Source organism: Corvus cornix, chromosome 18 (genome assembly GCF_000738735.6).
Source record: "Corvus cornix cornix isolate S_Up_H32 chromosome 18, ASM73873v5, whole genome shotgun sequence".
Taxonomy (NCBI): Eukaryota; Metazoa; Chordata; class Aves; order Passeriformes; family Corvidae; genus Corvus; species Corvus cornix.
In genome coordinates this window covers 9,333,690-9,355,026 of record NC_046347.1, presented here as the reverse complement: position 1 = coordinate 9,355,026, position 21,337 = coordinate 9,333,690, and the positions used below count along the sequence as shown (strand labels likewise).

At 45.3% G+C, this 21,337-nt stretch overlaps 1 protein-coding gene across 1 annotated transcript in view; it reads left to right on the top strand.

The window, feature by feature from the left end:
• CACNG4 (calcium voltage-gated channel auxiliary subunit gamma 4) overlaps positions 1-18,490 on the top strand; it is a 43,608-nt gene extending 25,118 nt beyond the window's left edge. The window contains exons 2-4 of the mRNA XM_039562377.1: positions 7,810-7,893; positions 13,217-13,357; positions 14,188-18,490. Coding sequence (XP_039418311.1) covers positions 7,810-7,893; positions 13,217-13,357; positions 14,188-14,726 — 764 coding nt within the window. The 3' untranslated portion in view covers positions 14,727-18,490. The remainder of the gene's footprint in view (positions 1-7,809; positions 7,894-13,216; positions 13,358-14,187) is intronic.
• The last annotated feature ends 2,847 nt before the right edge of the window (positions 18,491-21,337 follow it).

Genomic DNA, 21,337 nt, shown 5'->3' with positions numbered 1-21,337 from the left:
TGAAGGTTGAACTGCCCAAGTGGGAACCTTGCCAGTTGCTATTTGCGGCTGTGGAATTGGCACTCAGGACGCTGGAGGTGGCTCCTCGGCCACACCAAGCATGAGCTCCACTGCAGTCTAAGACCACTGTAAAAAAAGCAATGCAAGCAACAGAGCAGCACAGCCTTCGTTCTGTGGGACTGTGGTGAAAGAAGGGGCTGTGAGCGGCCTCTGCTTCCAACAGAGAGGGCTTTGTCTAGGAACACCAGGGAGAGGCTGTGGACGGCAAAAGGGAATCAGATCAAGCACTGCCACAGTGCAGGCAAGTTGGGGAAAGCAGATTAGAATATTCTAAATACTGGAGAGTGGTGGTATAAGACAGTCTCTTCTCTCATAGAAAGTCTACAATAAATACAGGAGGGAGTATTTATGGAGTGAGATTAACAGTGAGACTGAGCATATCAGATGACAAGATAAACCCAGACCTACTCCTGGAGAAAACGTGCTTCTGCCAGGCTGGAGGGGAATGGGGAGCACTAAGAATAAAGACCAGGCAAGAGCTCCTTGCCAGCCCCAGTTCCTCTGCAGTGCATGGGCAGCAGCAGCAGCTGCTCTGGTGTCTCCTCCAGCTCCTCGGAGCCCTCCTGAGGTACTGAGCACACCGGGAAGGTGTTCTGCCTTTAAAAGCCTTAAAGAGGAGAAAAATGGAGCAGGCATCAAATCCTGACTGGTTGTTCCTCACCTGACACCGAGGGGACTGCCAGGAAGCTCTGAGCAGTGGAAGGTCTGTAGGCAGCGGAGGGGGAGGACTGGAAAAAGGGGAAATTCATGTCACAGCAGAAGATAAGAAAATAAGAGACTTGAGGAGGAGTTTTGCTTTGCCCACCAGACAATTGAAAATAGATCAAAAGAAGAACCCAAAGGGTTTGTTCGAGATGACAGCTCCTAAGGAAGAAAGTGGGGCAAATTTCATACATTTCAACATTTAAAAATAATTTTCTTTCTGCCCGGGAAGTAGATGGGAAGCAAACAAAAGGGAGTAGGCCAGATTCTGATATTCTGGGTGAGACAGATTTGAGTCTACTGCAGTGAAATCAGAATCTGGCCCATAAGTAGGCAGTTCCACTCCCTGCAATGACAAACAGGTGAGTTCTGAGTTAGGGAATGACAGACAGAGAAAGAAGGAAAGGACTTCTATAAGTGAAATACAAGATTCTTTTTTTCACAGTCTCAAGACCTGTAGAGAAACATGGTTAGGAGTAAGGATGAACTCCTTTTAAGGACTTAGCTGAGCTGAATTTGCTTTGGCCTGAGCACGACACACACGGGCAGCTTGTCCTGCCTAGCTGGTTTATGGTACATTGTAGCCCACAGTTACGGGAATAAACTCCTAATGTTTTTAGGTTCTGAGCATTTTCTGGAAACAGGACCTACCCTGGCAAAAGTATGACAATAACCCCAGGTATGAGCAGTGATCTTCATCAAATTCATCAGGATGGAACAAAAATACAAACTGTCATGGGGACAAATTTCCAGGACTGGCAGGACCCCGGGGGTGTCAGACAGAATCTGTCTCAAAAACAGCCTATGCTTTGAAGTTCCCACCTCTCACAACAGCCAAACTTTTTCAAAGGCAGACACCCAATAAATGTGTATTTAACCTCCTGAGGCTTCTTCTTCTGCTGCTGGCTCCATCCTCCACGGTGATGAAGGCGGCTCACAGCAGCATTGTGGTGTAGCAAATTCACATGAGGTGTGTTTTGCACATGACCTGCATCAATAGTTCATGATTTCTTTTATAATGACAGCATTAAACATCTCCAGGCAGAGGCTCATGGGATCTGTGCTCATTCAAGTAACTTAAGGACAGGCTTGTGAAACTCTCAGCAACCAGCAGGAGACAAATAATCAAACTTGGGACAGTTATCATAGACAGTTCCAAGCTACAGGAAAATCTAATGCTGTTCCTTGTGGTCTGAGGGGAGAGCTCAGGACAAGAATAGCCCATTTGACCACCAGCACCACAAAGCAGGTTTTGAAAGTAAAAGGAGGTGCACCCTCGATTCCTCTTCTTGAGGGTTATTTTACAAGAGGAATGAGAAGAAAGCGAATGCAGCAGCTGCGTGTACTGTGGTGTCAGTCCAGTGAGACAGGGGAGCTGTACTGGTGGAAAATCAAACAAATGAACACAGTGCACAGATAGATATTTGTGTAGAGATGAACATTTTTTGGCATGTCTGATCTCCTTTGCTCACTATTGCTCAAATCACTCAGCAAAAGGCTTCAGAACCTGTCAGCAGAGAAATCCTCCTAAGGAAAAAAATACACAACTGTTTCTCTTCTCCCCTGGCAGAGTCCAGCACTGAGACACTCTCACTCACTATAAATAGAGGTTCTGCACTGATGTCCAAGGGAAGTGTAAAGCCATGCCATTAAGGAAACCCAGTCCTGCATGACATGCTGGGATGGACACTGTGTTCAGGCAACTTCTGTTACAACAGCCCCACTCTGCATGTCACGCTTTTCTTGTGGTCTGTGATGCTATCTGTCAGTCAGCCTTCTCTGTGCTGATATATTCAGAAAACTTGTCATTTAAACATTCAGATATTCATGTGTTGCAGTAAATCAGGCTGACAGTCGGCTCTGGAACTGAGGCACAGTATTTAATCACAGAATAGATGCAACAAGCAGAACCATTGGTCCAAATTTCCCATGGTACCTTACTAACTGCCTTATTTTTAATATACAGTCAGCTCCTTTCAACTTGTATTCCCTGTTTCCGCAAGCACTTGCTGTCAAATGATCCTGAAAATAATTCTGCTCCATGTCTCCAAACCATCCCAGAAGTCCCATATTTGCCAGAAAGAAATTGGCTGGTTGGTGGGATTTTGGGGTGGATGACTGTGGGTGTATTTACCTGCCTGCAGGTGACTGCTGGAGCCAAGTGACCACTTCTGCAGCTGACATTCACAGCCCTCATTCCACTGGTGCAACTCCTTTGGGAGAATCCCCTGTTTCACACTATTAATAGTGTGCATGTGTGTGCTCCAAGTATCCACAGCTGCCCAAGAGCTGCAGGAATGTGGCATGTTGGCAGGAGAGAGCTTGATCCAAGACATTGCAAATGTCTGGTGTCCCATGAGAAAACAAGAAAGGCTTCTCTACCAGGTCCCACACCCAACGTTTTACTGCATAAAGAGGGCTGGCAGCTGAAACAGTTAATGGAGCAGTAGCTCTGCAGAAGATGATGGAGAAGGAGGGAGCAGCTCGGCCCCTCTCTCCTCAAGTATCTCCCACAGCTATCGGATATCGCCTCCTGTAAGTGCCTGCTCAGCACAGGGAGACAAAAATTGCTATTGACAGAAGTCCCCCGCAGACAGGGCCCTCTGCTGCAGAGCTGCTCGAGTCTGGAGTGCTGGAAACCTATTTTAAATGACAACAGAGCAGCAATGCTATGGGAAGATCTTTTTGTGTCGAGTTTTCAGGATTAGGTCAGGGAGAAAACAAAAGTACAGCCTTGTGTTGACAAATATTGTCAGAACTTGAGGGTTCTGTTTTCCAGTGCTGATTTGTGCAAACACTTCCAGGGCATCAGGGAATGTTGTCATGTATGAACACTAATCACAGGAAATGGCTGTTCTCAAAGACATGGCTGATGTTATGGACAATAACGGGATCATGTAATGCATGGCCACCAAATTAATAAGCATTTGCACCCTAAGCATTAACTTTCACTCTCAGTCATGAAAAAATAAAAACCCAGTGAGCAATCTGCAGTGGCAGAGGCAGGATTATTAAAGGATTATTTGAGAAAGAGCAAGGAGAAGGCAGTATGTCATCAGAATTTGGGATCACTACTTTGATTTGCTGTTGAAACCTCTATGTATTTTAAGATCTCAAACCCCAAAACAAAGCTTAATCTTCACTTAGGCACTACAGTTCCCTCCCTTATCACATTATCCGAGTACATCACACTCTAATTATAGTTGTCTGAACAACACTTAGTGAGATTGGGAAGTACTAACCTTGCCAGAGAAGCCCTTGAACACAGAGTAGAACCAAGTCAGAAATGCTTTTTAGTTCTTAAATGCATACAGTTAAGTGTGCTGCAACCAGTGGAAAAAAGTTGTTCTTACACCATCAACAACACTTCAGAAAATTTACCTCTTCATTATAATTAACACAGATCCTGAAGTCCTGGCTCAAAATTGAGAACAAAGATGTTGTTATTGTGAAGGAAAAAAATACATTCTAATATTTGTATTTCTAAAAGCATCATTAAAAACATATCAGTAATCATTCAAAGAAAGGAGTAATACTTACAGCATCTCAGTGGGATATTATATCTCGCTCTCAAGAGGTATTCAGAAGTGCTTCTCAATATTTTAGTATCTGTTAGGCAGTGATTCCAGTTTATTTACCTCTCTCTAGTGGGTACAGCAGTATGAGTTAAATATTCCATCTTCCTGTCCCAAGGATATAAGGGACTGTATCTCCAAACTCAAGCAAGGAAGAAAATCTCTCTCCCACATCACCTCCTGGGGTGGGAAATGGCTTCATGTGCCTCAGTGACTGTGGACCAGTGGCCTTGTTTGCCTACATATTTCTTCAAGGCAGCTGCTGAGAAGCCTTCGAGAAGAGCTTCAAGGAGCCCAGACCTTGTGCAGATGCTGCAGAATGGTTGTTACTGAGTTTAACTGAGGCATTTCCTTTTCTGCCACCTCTGCCATTCCAGGGCTTTTATTCTTTTTGCATTGCTTTACATGCCAGGGCATGGAGATGGGTATTCCACCAAATCCCAGCTTTGCTTTGTTCTTACTTTTAATGTATAAATACAACTCAGACTCTGCTGTTGTGCTTTTAGAGCTGACCACTGCTTCAGTAGCTTCTCCAGCTAGTTTTAATTTTTGCCAAATCTGAGTTTCAAAGTCCATCATTATGAAGAAAAGAGGAATTGTTACTTTTCCTAGCAGGCCTTTATTTATGCTACTTTGTGGATTGAAAGAGGCCTCAATACCCTGTAAATCACCAGGGTTCTTGATAGCAACTTCAAGCCTCACTGAGAGTTTAATAAGCTGCTGCTGAATTACATTGCATTTGTTCAGTTTATAGAAAAAAGTTATCCAGTTGGCTGCTGTTACTAGTTATCAAATACCACAGATGTTAAAGAGGACCTTGAACCAGTATCTCTGGTCTGAACTACATCAAAATACTGAGGAGAATATTTTGGATTCCTAGGCATTGATACAAGTCCAAATTTCACAGTCATTTGCTATTTCTGTATTTTAGCCAGATAAATAATGACCAATCAATAATGACCAATCCCAGAATTCCTAAAAACTGAAAATAAAAACAACTCTCAAATTCATCCAGATTTTGAATATTTTTTTTTTTTTTTTTTTTAAATGGGGGGGAGGTGTGGTTATCCTGTTTTTTGCCTCTGCTAGTCTTGCTAATACTCTTTCATGTGAGAGGCTCTAAATATAAGAGCCAGGAAATGAAGATCTCATCACTGCTGTCCTGGTGGTGCATTCCTGCCCTGCGGTGGAAGGAATGGCTTCATGGCCTCTGTGAAAGTTCTGCTGAGGGGCCCGTTTCACTCAGCAGTTTAATTACGTTGGGCCATTTTACAGAGCCCAAACCCCTCCATCAGTCCATCAGTGCTGCAGCACAAGAGGCTTGGGGAACGTTTCAGTCTTGCAGACTTCTTGTCTGTTAAGTTCTGGAACTGCAGTGTTCTGAAACCGCAGTGTTTGTTTGGGCTGTTGCCATGTCCGCACTCTGTGAACGTGCAAAAGGAGCTTATGGTGGGTGCACAGAGCTCTCTCCTTCAGGCATCTCCCTTGTCTGCACTGGGAGCTTGGTGACCTGGGATACTTCTACTTTTTTATCAGCTCTGGATAAATTCAACCAATTACCTTAACTTTTATTGGGGAATCATAGAATCATGGAATGGTTTGGGTTGAAAGGGATCTTAAAGCCCATCTCATTCCACACCCTGCCATGAGCAGGGACACCTTCCACTCTCCCGGGTTGCTCCAAGCCCCGTCCAACCTGGCCTTGGACACTTCCAGGGATGGGGCAGCCACAGCTTCTCTGGGCGAGCACCCTCACAGGGAGGAATTTCTTCCTAATATCCCATCTAACCCTGCCTTCTGTCAGTGTGAGAAGGACACAGAATACAATACCTACAGAGAGAGAAGTGTGTACAAACTGAGAGATGGCCCCACCCATACACACACAGGCACAGTCATTGGAAAGCCTATTTCCACAGGAAATTAGGATGGGAAGATTATTTAGATTTTTCCTTAATAAATAGAGAGGATAAAAATCACACTCTGAATGTATTTCCGGTAAATTGCACGCCTTAATGGAGAGACCCAATGAAATCACCATCCAGTCTCAGAGACTCCGTAATGCTGGGAATGATTCAGTTTCATTGCGTGAACTGCCATGAAAATAAGCACTGGGATCTTTAAAACTTGAGGTTTGGGTTGCCATGCCCAAGAGCCGTCAGGAGCAACAGACACAGTGATGGCCATCACGGGGATGCTCAGGCACACAGGCTCAGCAGGAGCAGTCCCAGCTGAAGTGCTCTCCCCACCTGGCAGCCAGGACAGGTGTGTCACTTCCAGATGTGACATGAGCCACTTACATGTTGTTCCCAGCCTTTGAAGTGCCGTGCAGAGAAAGCCTGAGCCGCTGCTGCAATTAGAGCCGATACATCATTTACTGGAAGAATTAAATGCGCTGTAGTAGCAAGCCTGCAGTTGACACTCACAGGGTGCAATTTAAATCCTCCAGATTAGTAATTCTTTTGAGATCTTCGTAATCATTGGTAATAGGTAGTGAAATAAATCCACATTTATATCCTACAGACTGCAGCTGTGCTTCTGTTAAAGTAGTATTAACTAATGGGTTTTAAATCCTTCTGCCAGCTCAAGCTGTAAGCACCAAGGCTCCTGTGCAGGGATAACTCAGCCTGGGTGATGTGTTCCTAAGCAGGAGAGCACTGGTTAATGAATAATGGAAGTACCACGGCACAGTCACAGCTCAGGGCTCACTCCTGCAGGAAGCTCTCTCGGGAGAGGTCCCCACGTAGCTCCTTGTGCCACAGCGACCCAACTCCAGCTCAGAATGTGGATAACTGTGATGGGAAAGAACACAAAATGCTCATGGAAAGCTTTACCTACGTGGACAAAGTGCTGAGGTGTCCAGTCGAGCGAGGGGTTTGTCCGGCCAGCTGCAGCTTTGTCCCTTCAGGTATCAGGAGTGCACACTGTGCCCTGATTTACTGCACAGGCTTCCAGTTAACTAAACAAATATGCTATTAAAAGCTGAGCCAACCTTGAGTGGGACATATGGGCTTAAACTTCAGGAGGAAGAGATTTATAGACTTGTTTTTGCAGCCTAGAGAGTAATTGAAGAGGCCTCAGACAATTCAGCATTTACCAGCTCTGATAAGGGAAGGCTGCACTTCACTGGCATGAGATGGGAAGGGTGATGGGAGCAAGATTGGCACTTAGAGCCCCAACCATGGAGCAGGGACTCAGCATGACGGCCACTCTGGGAACAAAAAGAAGATTTGCAAACCCAGTATGCTTGTAAGATAAGCACGGCACTGATAAAGTGAAGCACTTAGAGATTAAAAAACTCAAGAGAATGATATAAGTGGCTGAAGGAAAAGAGCCCAGGAATCCTGGCTGTCCCTTCCTTCAGCCCAATCTGCTCAAAATTCACTACTTTAAAGATGGTTTCTTGACAGGTAAAAAAAAGCACATTTACCTGGTTCTGTTCTTTATGGGTTCTGTTTGCTTTGTTTTCATTTAGGCATCTACAAAGGACATTGTTTCCGAATCAACCACTTCCCTGAAGACAATGACTACGACCACGACAGCTCCGAATACCTTCTCCGTGAGTGACAGTGATACCTAACACACAGATATGGCCTGAGAGGCTTCCCTGGGTGTCTGTTCTGTAGAGTTTTACTCACTGCCAGACTGGCCCAAACTGGGTTGCACAGCTCAGTGGTGGCACATGTCCAGTTCATGCTGCAGCTGACACAACCATCACCCTTGGGGACCCCAATTTCATAGTCATTGAATCATGGAATGGTTTGCGTTGGAAGGGACCTTGAAGACCACCTAGTTTCAACCCTCTTGCCATGGGGTTTCAAGGATTTTTTCCAAGGGTTTGCTTCGGCCAGAGTAATACTCATGATTTTGGTGTCCATTCTCTAAACATCATATGGCAAATTTTCAAATGAAAACTACAGCTATCATGCCCAGATTGGCGAGGATATTTTACAGAGGGAGTATTTATTGGGTTAGTGTAACAAAACAGATTTGAGAAGTGGGTTCCAGCCCATTAGGAAGATTTACCTAATGCTTAAACCCAACCCTTACTCAAGCCTCAGCCTGTAACAGCTGCTGAGCCACCTTCCCCTGCAGTGAAATTACTGAACTGTAGGAAGGAATCTGAAATTTCTGCAGCTAACAGCAAAATCCCGGCATGAACAGGGGCTGTGGCTTCCCTGCCTGGCCAGCCACCCACTGCTGCTCCATGCTGGCATGTGATTCCCTCCAGAAGGGGCTTCATCCACCAACCTGGTGCTTGAAACAAGGGCAATTGTTTCACCTCCTCCACGTGACCATTCTCTCAGCTGATGGGAAGTCTTGGAACCCAACCATGAAACCTGCAAAGCTGAAGTTGGGTTCCCCTTCCCCAGAGGACTCCTTGCGTTGTTGTTCCTTCTGAACGAAAGAGCTGAGCAGCCAAGCTGAAGGCAGTGCCCTTTACCAGGGAGAGGAACTGCAGCTCACAAGATGTTGGGAAATCAGGGAGCAGAGAACAATACCGCTGGCAAGGCAGAGAACTCCTCAATTACAATATTAATTACCTGAAACACCTCTTCGAGAACCACTCTGCCCTTCTGCTCACTCCTGGGCAACAACTTCTAGTTGCTAAGACATGAAGAAGGAAAAAAATCTCCAAAAAGTTTGCCTCACTAGAAAGCCCAGATGTTTTTTTCCTCTTTGCTCTTGTCAATTTAGATCAGTCATAGCACCCGGGTGACATAATTTCAGAGCTCAGGCGGAGTGTGAGCACAGCTGCATTTATCTTTCATACAAAGCCTTGGAACTAATGTTAAATTGATGCCAAGTCAGCTATAGGAAACAAACATTATTAGTGAAATGGAAGAGGAATTAAGTAGCATCTTGATAAAAGTACATTTTGCCTTCTTTATATGGAGAAAAGTGAGAACTGGGAAAAACGGTCTCCAGCTCCACATTAAGACATGAGACTGGTAAATTGTTTGTAAGTGTGCTTGTGACGAGTGTTCCTAAAAGCTGTTTGCAAAAGTGACTAAGTACAGACCTTAAAAACAAGTTGGTCCAACCCTTTATGTCTTCTGCAGAATCAGTCTCCGGTGTCTCCCCCACAGAGCAGAGCTCATCTCACAGAGTCTGCACGGAGACAAGGCTCCTTGGCTTTAACTTTCATAAGAAGAACTGCAGTTTCCCATGCATACAGTTGATTTAGAGATTAGTGAAAGGTTACATGTCTAAATCCAAAGGAGATGAGCTCATACCTATATGTAATAGGGACCAAATCATTGTCTAAGACAGGAGGATATTTGCATCCTGTTTCAAAGGGACGTGAGAGCTTCCGTCCCATTTTTGCCCTCTGCAACGCCTTTGCAGTCTATTGGCTCCATATCATTCTCCACTGTTTCTGGCCATTTCTTGGCACAGTTTCTCAGAGGGACATGTTGGGACTAATCCTTATTTTTCCTGCCTGGCTTAGACAAAGGCACCAACACTCATGTATTTCGTGCTCCTGAAAGAGCAGCGTGAGGGGTCTCAGCCTCTACCACTGTCCCCAATTTAATTTGGGCTTCAGAGAAATGCAAACATTGTAGTGCTAGCAGGATCGAGCCCTGGTCCAAAACCCCATGGAAATCAGTGACAAAACCGACTAATTTTAGGAGACTTTGGCCCAGGGTGTGGGTAGAGGCAGGAGTTTGGATTTTGCCCTTTGGTGTTCAAGCTGCTCCCTGCAAAACCAAGCGAATGACAGCACGGTGACAACTGACACGTGCAGAGGAGCTCAAACAAGACCCTTTCTATTGAACCTTCCCCGTGGCAACACGCGCCAATCTGCATGTCTAAAAAAATCCCCCTCACATGCCTGTGCAGGGCCCCAGCGAGCAGCAGATGTCCCACTGCCAGCACGGAGAGCCCGCGCGGTCCCCGGGCTGCTACCGCATCCCCAGCGGCAAACGTGCCCCGACTTCCCTCCTCTCCCGCTTCCCTCCTCTCCGGCATTCCTTTGGGCACACAAAACCCGAGCTGCTCCCATCCAGCATCACAGGAAACACAAGCACCTCTCCCTTTGCAGAAGGGGGATCTCATCCTCACTGTGCGCTGGGGATGTCGGCGCTCTGTTGCTCTGAGCAAGGGCACCCCGTTTCAGGGACATCTCTACAATTTTATCCCTCCTTCCCTGCATGCTAGAGCATCCTGTTTTCAAAGCCATTCCCTCGGCTCTTGCCTTTCTGGAGATTAAAAGCCCGAGCCGAGCAGGGTTTGCAGCCCCATGGGGAGGAGCAGCGCCGCGGCTCCACCGAAGGAGGTGTCACCACACATAGCGGAGCACAGCAGGCGATGCAAACCGACAGGACGGTAAACAAGGGGGGAGAAAAAGCCAGGCAGAAAGCAAAAACCAGATTGCCGTAATGCTTTTTGATGTGCTGTCATTTTATTACCAGTATCAGGAGACATATGTAAATTCTACGTGGTACCTTATGAGCTTCCTTTGAAATTTCGGAGCTAAAAGTACATATTGTGAGAAAAAATATACTGTGGAGTTTTTCAGGAAGAGAACACTGTGTGTTTTGTTTCTCTTCGCAATAATTCCCTACTACCGAAAAATCATCTCTGGAGTTTATTAGTACAAATGGAACAACCCACCCCCTACAATTGGCATGTCTGACAAGCTCCTTCCAATGATATCACTGAAGCATTTTGGGAAAGCTCTTTGACTTAACTGGAATCATTATAAACAGCATGACCATAAAGTACAGGAAACAACATCCATAAAGGGTGGGCCACAGGAGATTTTAAGCCTTTAGCCAGGGCACAAACAGACAGACAGCGATTTGGGGTGCCTTAATGTCCAGCAGCAGAGACTGACTTTGAATCTTTTTCTAATAATTGACTGTAAAAACTGACCCAAAAGCCAAAGTGCTGTTAATTCATACCACACACGTGAGGGTACACCCAGGACAAGGGAACAGGCTCTCACCTCTCAACAGGCTTTGACCAGAGACCTTACACCCACCCGCATCACTTGGATTTGGCAGTTCCTGCAAGACGCTGTCTGAATAGCAATGCACCCGCCTGGACTGGGCTCAGATCCGGCTGGAAAATGCCCCATCTGTGAAGGACACGTGCAGCGACGCTGCTAGTTTGGGAATGGATGGGCTTTTCTCGCTGTTGCAGATCGATAAAGGCAGAAGCTTCCCAGGCAGGGACTGTCTTTTTGGGTTTGCGTCTGCACCCTCCCTCCAAGGCCCGGGCCGAGCGGGGGCTCCGGGGTCGTGCAGGGCACACAGAGCGATGCTGGTGCAGCCCCCCAGCCCTGTCCCTCCCGCAGCCACTGGGAGCTCTGCCACCAGTTACCAGGGGAATCGTTAGGAAGCGATTCACTGAGTCGGGAACGCCACGGCCATCGACAGCAAAATGAGAAAGCAGCAGCTGTAACATCTGCCCGTTTCTCCCGGGGAAACGGGCGCCGCTCGCTGTGCGTGTCAGCCAGGAGGATGGACCCGGAGAGACCGCGGCGGTCACGGCACCGCAGCGGCCCAGATGGCGTTTTCTCCTCTCCATTCATTCAGCCCTGGGGTGCCCGTGGCCTCCCAGTCTGCTGTGGGATTTCCATGCCACTGTGACAGCAGCCCCGACTCTCACTCGCCTTGGGATCCCCCCAGCCTGGCACCCCTCGCACTGCCAGGGCTCCCCTCTGTGCTCTCGCCTTTCCCCGGCTTCAGAGTGATCCTGTTTTCCGCAGCAGTATTCAGCACCTTATCTCCCCGACTTAAAAAAAAAAAAAAAAAAAAAAATCCTCTCTCTAGAGCAATAAAACTCGGTTCCTCACTCTGCCTTTCAGGAACCCCTGCCAGCTTTTAAACCTGAATGGTTTTTACAATACAGACATCTCTCTTCTCATGCTTGTTTATTTTTTCTCAGCCCTTTTGTTCCTTCCCTGCCACTTCCCTGTCGATTGCTACTCTTTGTTGTGACCCGACTTTGAAAGCTGGCTTGAAGTAGTGTTTTAATATTTTTGTGGGGGATTTTATAGCCCACGCTGGTGAATGGACTGAAGCATACAGAATTTTAAATGACTATTTTGCTGTCAGGAAACTAAACACATACATCTAAGATACACTTGTTAAAATTCCTTCCTTAGAAATCTGAAAGGTTTTGATGTCCTTAATATCTAGCAAAAGAAAAAGGGGTTATTAGCCGTGCTTGCTGGCAACATGGGCGCTGCTGACTTCAAGAGCTGTAATTTGCTTACCTTGGGTGTGCACCACGGAACAGATCCGTCTGCTCCAGCTGTCCCAAACGTTGTAGGGTTCACAGCCAGCTCATGAATTTTTCACTGCTGCTCCCTGCGTGATGCTGGGTCTTACTGTCACTTACCTCGTGCTTTGCCAGAAATATTCTGCACACGGTGGCATCAGAAAATGCCAATAACACTGGACTTCCTGGGAGAAAGCTCAAAAGATTGAAGCCACTCAGTTGAGAGTCTGTCACACTGACCACCTCATGGCCTCATCATCCCAAAAACATGCCCAGAAATGCAGAATCGGTGATAATTCTAGCAAAAAGGAATAAAAAAAAATAGTAAGTTAGATTAGGGAAAATTTCTTCACTGAAAGGGTTATAAAGCACTGGAATAGGCACCCCTGAGTATGTTCAAAAACATGTGGATGTGGCACTCAAGGATATGGTTTAGTGCTAAGCATGGTGGAGGTGCTGGTTTCACAGATGGATTTGATGATCTTAAAGGTCTTTTTCAACCTTAACAATTCTCTGGTTCTATTAAATCATTCTTCTCAAAGATTTTAGGAAAAAGCAAGGGTTTTGCGACTCTAATCTCCATGCTTCCACCCAAGGAGGCATTGGAAATGATTACTGTCTCTCTTCCTTTCCTACCTGTCTCCCTCCAGGCATTGTCCGTGCCTCCAGCGTGTTCCCCATCCTAAGCACAATTTTGCTGTTGCTGGGAGGACTCTGTGTCGGAGCAGGAAGGATTTACAACAGCAAAAACAACATTATTCTCAGCGCTGGGATTCTCTTTGTTGCAGCAGGTATGTTTAAATTGAGTTCTTAAGAAGTCCTGCCTTTTTCAACTGGAAAAGACTGTGGAAAAGCTCCTTGGCAGTGCTTTCTCTGCATCCCTTTCCTGAACGGAGGGCATTAACAAAACCACACCAGGCAAATTTCTCAAGACAAAATTTTGCTCTTGAAGCCCTACAACAAGTATGTTCTAGAAAAGCTTTTGGTTTTCCTGCAGAAGGAAGTGAAATTCGGTAACAAGCATGTTTTACACTATTTAAAATGTATTAAACATTAGATGAATCAGGCATCTCTTATACCTAGGGCCTTTTTTTTTAATATGAAGGCAGAAAACATTCACCTCTGATAGGTGAACCTGTTTTTCACACTAGAGACATCTGAGAGAGTCAGCCCCATTGTTAATACCTCTCCCTGAAGCCTGGATTAAGCATGCTGCATTTAGATGAAAATTCAGCAAGATGGAAGAGAACTTATCTTGATCAAGGTGAACAGCCATAGCCCTGAGCTCCAAATGTATTTTTATCATTCTTCTGGATGTTAGAATCCCACTAACAATACTAGCAAGCTCCCATACGCTTCTTCTTTCCCACTGTGGCAGTGAAGAGATGGGAAAAAGTCCTGCTGAGTATTTTGGGATTCATGTGAGCACGCGTGACCCATATGTTGATCTATTGGTTGTTTTTCAGGAATATTTTGAAACCTTGAGATAAATGTAAGAGTAAATAAATATAATAAAATTTCCTTGTCCCAGTCTTAGAGCCATTCAGGTCCAGAAAGTAACGTGGCTTGAATTTTATCTCCCCAGGCACATAACCACTGATTTATGTTTTTCTTCCTCCAGGTCTAAGTAATATCATAGGGATCATTGTCTACATATCGAGCAATGCAGGTGACCCAAGTGACAAGCGAGATGAGGACAAAAAGAACCATTACAACTATGGTTGGTCTTTTTATTTTGGAGCCTTGTCTTTTATTGTGGCCGAAACCATAGGTGTTCTGGCTGTGAACATTTATATTGAGAAGAACAAAGAGCTGAGGTTTAAGACCAAGAGGGAATTCCTTAAGACTTCTTCCAGTTCTCCTTATGCCAGGATGCCAAGCTATAGGTACAGGAGGCGGAGGTCCAGATCCAGCTCCCGATCCACGGAGCCTTCTCCATCCAGGGACATTTCTCCGGTTGGCATGAAGATAGCAGGCACCATCCCCATGAACGAAATTTCCATGTACACCCTTTCCAGGGAGCCTTTGAAGGTTACCACGGCTGCCAGCTACAACGCAGACCAAGAAGCCAGTTTCCTGCAGGTCCACAACTTCCTCCAGAAGGAATTTAAGGAAGGACTCCATGTGAATATGGTCAACAGGAGAACGACACCTGTTTGAAGCATCTTCCTTCCTCATGCTTTTTGAAGAGATGTCCAAACAGGATGGATCTGTCAGGAGCGATGTTAAAATACCCTCTCACCTCTTTAATTGTGGCATGTGTTGAGGTAGCAAGTGGAGATCCTCTGGACCAACATAAAGATATTTACATGCTCATAGCTTTTTTTGAAGCTAATTGGAGTTTGTTGATTTCCGTTCTTGGTGTCACAAGATGAAGGCAGTTCATGTTCCTGCACTTTTGTAGTGTGTACACAGTCTTGGAGAAACTGCAAAGGACTGGCCACCAGTGTGTTTTAAAGGATTACTGAAAAATTGTTGTACAACTTTTTTTTTCTAATATTGAGATCCCTTAATACAAACTTGCAAATATAATTTTTAACCAAGCCCAAGGATGAATATGAACTACTCATCAAGTGAGCCACTTTCCTTTTACATGGCGTAAGCTTTGCCTCTTTCAAAAAAAAAAGAAAAAAAAGAAAAAAAAGAAAATATTTTTGAAGGCAACACTTTCTAAAACTGACCTGTGCCACTGAAACCGTAGAGGACCCATGTACTGAGCATTACAGACTCCCCAATGGGGTGGGAAGGGTGTCTCCCATTCCTGGGGTAAGGCATCCCTTGGGGCAATGCAGGCCGAGGAGCAGAGGGTGGGTGCGTCTTGAAACACCTAGAAAGGGAAAAGATTAAAGTAGGTGGGACTCGAGCATAGTTGCAAATATAATTTCTTGCCTAACGTTTAGAAAACTTGAATTCTCATTTCGACGAGCCCTAGTGCCTGATCTGGCAAGGTGCTGAGTGCTGGCTGTCAGGAGCCCCTAGAGACTTCCTACAGTGAGGCGAGGAGCAGGGCTGAGCCGGGGCAGCCGCGGAGCCGCAACTCCCCTGAGACCGCATTCCTATTTCCTTACTGCTTCACAAGTGCAACACTAACGCTACTGGAAACGAAGATCTCTGAGCAACGTGCGTCAGCAAATGAGAAGCTCATGCGCCTGGACTGGCGAAATTCCCACAGCAATGGGAGCCAAGCGTTAACAGAGCAGATGACAACTTTGTATTTTTTAAAACAGAACAAAACAAAACAAAAAAAATAATCACAGTTTATGAGATATTTATTAAACTCTTTTTATTATTAATTAAGTGCCGCATGGTGCAAGGTATAGTTGCTTTTAGATGGAAATGGTGGTTCGACCTAATTTAATTTATTTTGTAATGATGCCTCTACTTACGTGCAGAGAGCTCACAGCAAACTCTATGCATCACGTAAGGAGGGAACTAATTTGTATTTGCTTCTGTATGTTTTTGAAAGAGTCTGAAATATTTTTTTTTTTTCTTATAAATTCCTGCTTTCAGTTTTTACACTTAGGCTTGGATCTCAAAGTTCAAGGTCCTGACTCAAAGGTAATTTAATTTAATAGTACTCATGCTGATTTCAGTGACCACTCAACCAAGCCATATGAGAATGAGGTGCCCGATTCCCCTCAGATGAATTAGATGCAGTGAGAGAGGAGCATCTAATTCCTGTAAATTCCTTTGAATATCCCCATCATCTTTGCCCAGAAAATCTTTGCTAGCAGAAGACTAGACAAGTGGTGACAAGAAAAATTCCATAATTTGGAAAGTCTGAGTCACTGGTAGTGGGAGATCTCAGCCAAACTGTTAAAACCTCTTTAGTCTTCATTTATCCTATGATGGCCCCAGGGCCAGAGACTCAGTGGTGGTTTGGATACAAGGCTTTCAGCTAGTGGAACCAAGTCCTCCAGGGAAATCTCGGAGAAACTGCCTTAACATCCCAAAAAGCAAGTTGAATCCCCTCTCGCCCCAGATAAACCCTGCTCAAGCCTCTCTCCTTGCAAGAACCAAGACACAATTCTCAATTTTAAGCGAGAGTCTTCCCCTAGTCACTGTTAATCTCTGCCTGGCCCTCAGCCTGGCAGAGCCACATCGTTATTTTGACAGAGGTGGGTTGGAGCCTTCATCCCTGCTCATTAAGAGTTTCCATTCAGGTTAAAACTCTGCTGGGATCCTTTTTTCAAACCTCTGAATTCTGAGAGCTAAAGCGAATGGAGCAATGGGAACGACTTAAAAGTAGAAAATGTTGTGCTACTTTCTGTATCAACACACTATGGAGAAAGATGTTACACAAGCTTTTTAAAAAACATTCAAACAGAGGCAGAAAAGAAAACTTTTTTACCTACTTTTCGGCTAGGACAACATAAAAGGGTTCTAAAATTATTAAAGTTCTTGATGAAAGGTTTTTTTACAAGAATCTTTATGCTTTCAAACAATAAATTATTTCCTACTTTTTGAGACTTCGTAATATTAAAATACTTTGATTAGCTATGATAGAAGTAGAAGTTTGCAATGAAAAAAACCAACCTTCTGTCTCATTAGTGTGTCATACTAAGTGCTAATTAATTTACATCTAATTATAGTCAATGTATTTTTCAAGTGCAATTTCCCAGAAATATTTGTTTCCCACTGTGTTAATAAACTAATAGTTAGAACTAAGTCCTCATCCGTGTTTACTGTAATTAAGAATAAAACCATTCCCTTTAAAACCAGGAGTTAGGTATAGGCTGTTTCTCTAAACTCATGTACCTTGAACTGGAAGTGGACAGTGTGAGGTTTGCTCCACGCGTGGGTTTTGTTCTTTTAGTCATCGTTCTCCAGTGAATGTGCTTCAAACCACCCATCTGATTCCAGCCAAAATCCAAGGTTTTTCTTCAGCCCAGCTCAGACCTGCAGAGGCACGTGCAGTATTTTTGGCAAAGAAAAGTCTTGCTGGGCTTTCTGGGATGTTGCTCTTTGCCGGAGCTTCCTCCCCCAGGGCAGGGCTGGGTCCAGCAGCTCTCCAAGAGGGATGCCCTGTTTCGGTCCAAGCTGGAACATCTGCTCCTTCTCCAGCAGGCACCTTCAAGAAATGGAGCTGGAGTGGGGATCATGGGCTGCTCATGGGGTCTGGACAGGGAACAAAGGCATGGGGAGATAACACGGACCAGAGCTTTTGTCCTGTGGGACAACAAGGGCTGCAACTGAAAATGCAGCAGCTAAGTTTCAGTGCAGTAAATTGTTCAACCAAAGCCAAACCCAAAAAAATTCATTTGACAATTCCAGTAAAAAAAAAAAAAATCTTCAAAAACCCAGTCCTTTTCCATGGAAAACTTTGATTCTGACAAAACTAAAAAATTTGCAGCATTCCTGCCCATGAACAGTCTTGCTCCATGGTTGATCTATCTGAACAGAGTCAGATTGTGCTCAGACTTTGAAACCACTCAGTGATAGTTTAAAAAAAAATCATCTGTTCTTCCACATCTCTCTGGTTTCCGTGGACAGCATCGAACAAATGAGCCGCATTTCCCAGCAAGGCCTGCAGATAAAACCATAAAACCATATCATTAACAATAATCGGCTACTGTAGCAGCAGAACTAAAAAAATAATAAATGCTATTGGATCAGATATGATTTTCCAAGAAACAAAGTTTCAGGTATACCATGAGCTCTCCCTCATTTCTCATACACAATAGGAGTAAAAGGAGAAATCACTTCAGCTGTCCAGACATCTAACAATAAACTCTTTTTCTATTTCCTTTTCTCTCTGTATGGATCACATATCCACAAGGGCTAATATATCACGTCCCTTGAGGCTACATTTCTGTCTGCAGTTCTAAAGTGTTATTTCCACTGTGCTTCAGTTCTACTGGTATAATCACAACCATGTATAATGTACTCAATCCTTACTTTTTAAATAAACCATTTTAAATGTATTTGGTTTTGTGTGGAGAAAGGTATATAGGTTTTTAATTTCCAAATTCTCTGAGCTGAGATTTCTGTTTATTTTTTCATGTTTTTCACTGTTTGATTGCAGCTGGCCATGTTACTGGCAGCCAATATTTCAGAGGAGATAAAATTATCCTTGTGGTTCCACAGACCACAAAATCTCCAAGATAAGATATCTTCACAATATTTCCAGTTATTTGGTTGGAAAGTAAGAAAAACCTTCTCATTTCCAGCTTAAACTTGTCCCGTATGACACACACTGTGGTTTCAGTGCCCAGTTTGAGCCTGGTGTGGTGGCCAGAGGCCACTGCAAACCACCCTTGAGGAAAACAATCCAGAGTGTTCTGAAGTGCCCTCCCCAAGCCTGAGCTTTCCTCCAGCTTTTAAGGCTTCTTATGATCTCACCTCGAGCATCCTCCTCTCCCTGATCTCGCCCATTTTGCCTGAAGGAAGCCTGACCCCACGTGCTGAGGCTCCACACAGCCTTGCTGTGATCACCACACAAAATCCCAGCAGGACGAGCAGTGCTGAACATGGGCCAGCAGCTGAGCAGCCTCTCCCTACTCCCAGACATCCCCAACCATCCCTGAATCAGAGACAATATTTCTTCTTCAAATGCTTCTTTTAACTTCACCTCCCAGTTCCTCAGCCTCCAGACTGTCTACAAAGATGAGGACTGGCTGCCTGTCTCTACCCACCTCTCCCAGGCTCATGATGAATTGGCACATCTGGAGGGAGGTAGAGGATTCATCTTTTCAAATGCCTCTGACATGTGGTAGTGAAGCCATTTAAAGCTCAGGCCCAAAGCTGATTCCCTTGGACTGAAATAAATAAGGGTTTTTCCCACATTTACATCCCAAGTCTGTGGGTAAATGGTGACTCCAGGAGGTGTGGCCACCCCACTGCGAGCAGGGGTGTTGGGAAACGTGGTGGTGTTATAGGAGGGGGGAAGCAGAGACAGGCTTCGGAAAGTGGAAAAAAGAGGATGTGGCATTTCCTTGGAATGAGCAAACAAACAGACATGGGCAGTGCTGAAACTAAAAGGGAAAGGAGAAGCTCTGCACCTGTCTGCAATCCAGTGCGACCTTCAGCTGGCGGTCCGTGCTCCCAGAGCCAGGGGATCGCTTTCCCCAGCGACACAGCCGGCATGGCCGGCGGTATTTTGGGAGCACGGAGCTGTGGATCAGTCACGGGGCAGCAGGGATGGCCAGCTATATACAGCGGGGTGGGAGTCTACTGAAAAATAAAATTGCCAGCCAAAGCGCACACACACGTTCCACTCTTGCCTTCCATGATCCCAACCCCAGAATCGGGGAGCTTTCAGAGGGTGCCATTGGTGGCATTCCCAGATATTGGCTGTGCAGAGCCCACCCCGATCCCAGTGGTGTCACCACACTGGGGCAATGCAGGCTGGGGAGCCCAAATATTACTGAGGAGCCCCTGTTTGAAGAAAGCTCTTTGCTGAACTCACATTTGAGCTGAGAGCAGAGCAGGTGCCATCTCCCCCTCTCTGGGTTATTCTCACCTGGGGAGGGTCTTCTGCAGAGCATTGTTCTGCAAGCAGGGAACCACAGAGTGAGGTTAATCTGGTTGTGGTAGATACTGAGGCTGGTCTGGGAGAAATACAGAAGAGTTAAGTGCTGGGGAGCAGAGCCAAGTCACCACCTCTGCCAGGGGAAAAAAACAACACAATAGTTGGGCTTCAGACGCCTCCTTTGCCGTATTCTCCAGAAGAGAAACAGAATTGTGTCCCTCACTCACTGCTGCTAAAGTGCAACTAATTGCAGCCCTCCCTGATTTCCAACAGGTCCTCATTAATAGTCTGTTTTTATTTCACATGATATCAATTTTTAAATGTGAGTATTTACCAGCTGACACAGGGAGACTGCTGGAACCATTCCCAGAGGATTAGGTATCGTGATCTTCTGGATGTGCAGAAAACTTCCAGGATTTGCTTTAGTCCTGTGCTCCTCCAGAAATCTGGTTTGCTTCTGCATTTTTCAGGTGCCCAAAAATAACCCACAAAACCCTTTTCTTCCCATGGGCTGGCAGCACTAGGTCATTTTTGGGGGCTGGGGACAGTGTTTCACCTCAACTGCAGCAATGTGAGCTTGGAGAGCCACTGCTGCCCATGCTGGGGCTCTTGGAAGCCTGTTCACACTCCCAGCTCCACTCAGCAGTAGGGAAGGATCAATTACTCCCTTCTGATTTCACTTCATTTGTTTCCTGGAAATTAAGAAACTCAAAGCCAAACCAAACCCATAGAACTTCTCCAGAATGAAGGAGCTAAATGAGAACAAGAAGTGTGATTCTTGCCAACACCGGAAGAGGCACAAAGACCAACACCAGTGAAAAAGTTAATGAGTTCCCACCCCTGCAGTCCTTGTAGGTTGTAATTGGTCTAAAGCAGGATCATTAGCACTTGATGCCTCAGCAACCAGAGCCTCGCTTTGTGCCCACATTTGCAAACACACATTCACTTCCCTCTGCTCCACCTGTGGAGTTCGTAGCATCAAGGAATTGAAGTCGGGATGCAGCTCCTGAGATCGACTGATGTCTAGTGAAATTTAACAAGCGTCTACTTCAAAGGAAAAGGCATTACATCTTTAATGCATTTCTTTTCTGGCTTAATGCTTTAGGCCTTTCTGCTTTCATGAGAACTCTTGGTTCTGGTTTAAATGGAAGCCTCTAATATCTCTGTCAGCCCCAGCACAGATGTGCCTGTCGTCCCTGGTCACTGCCTTGCTCCATGTCCCCACTTCCCTCTCTGGTCCCCTTCCCCTCCAATTTTGCACCTTCACTCCTGCCCACAGTTCCCACATCCCAGCAAGAAT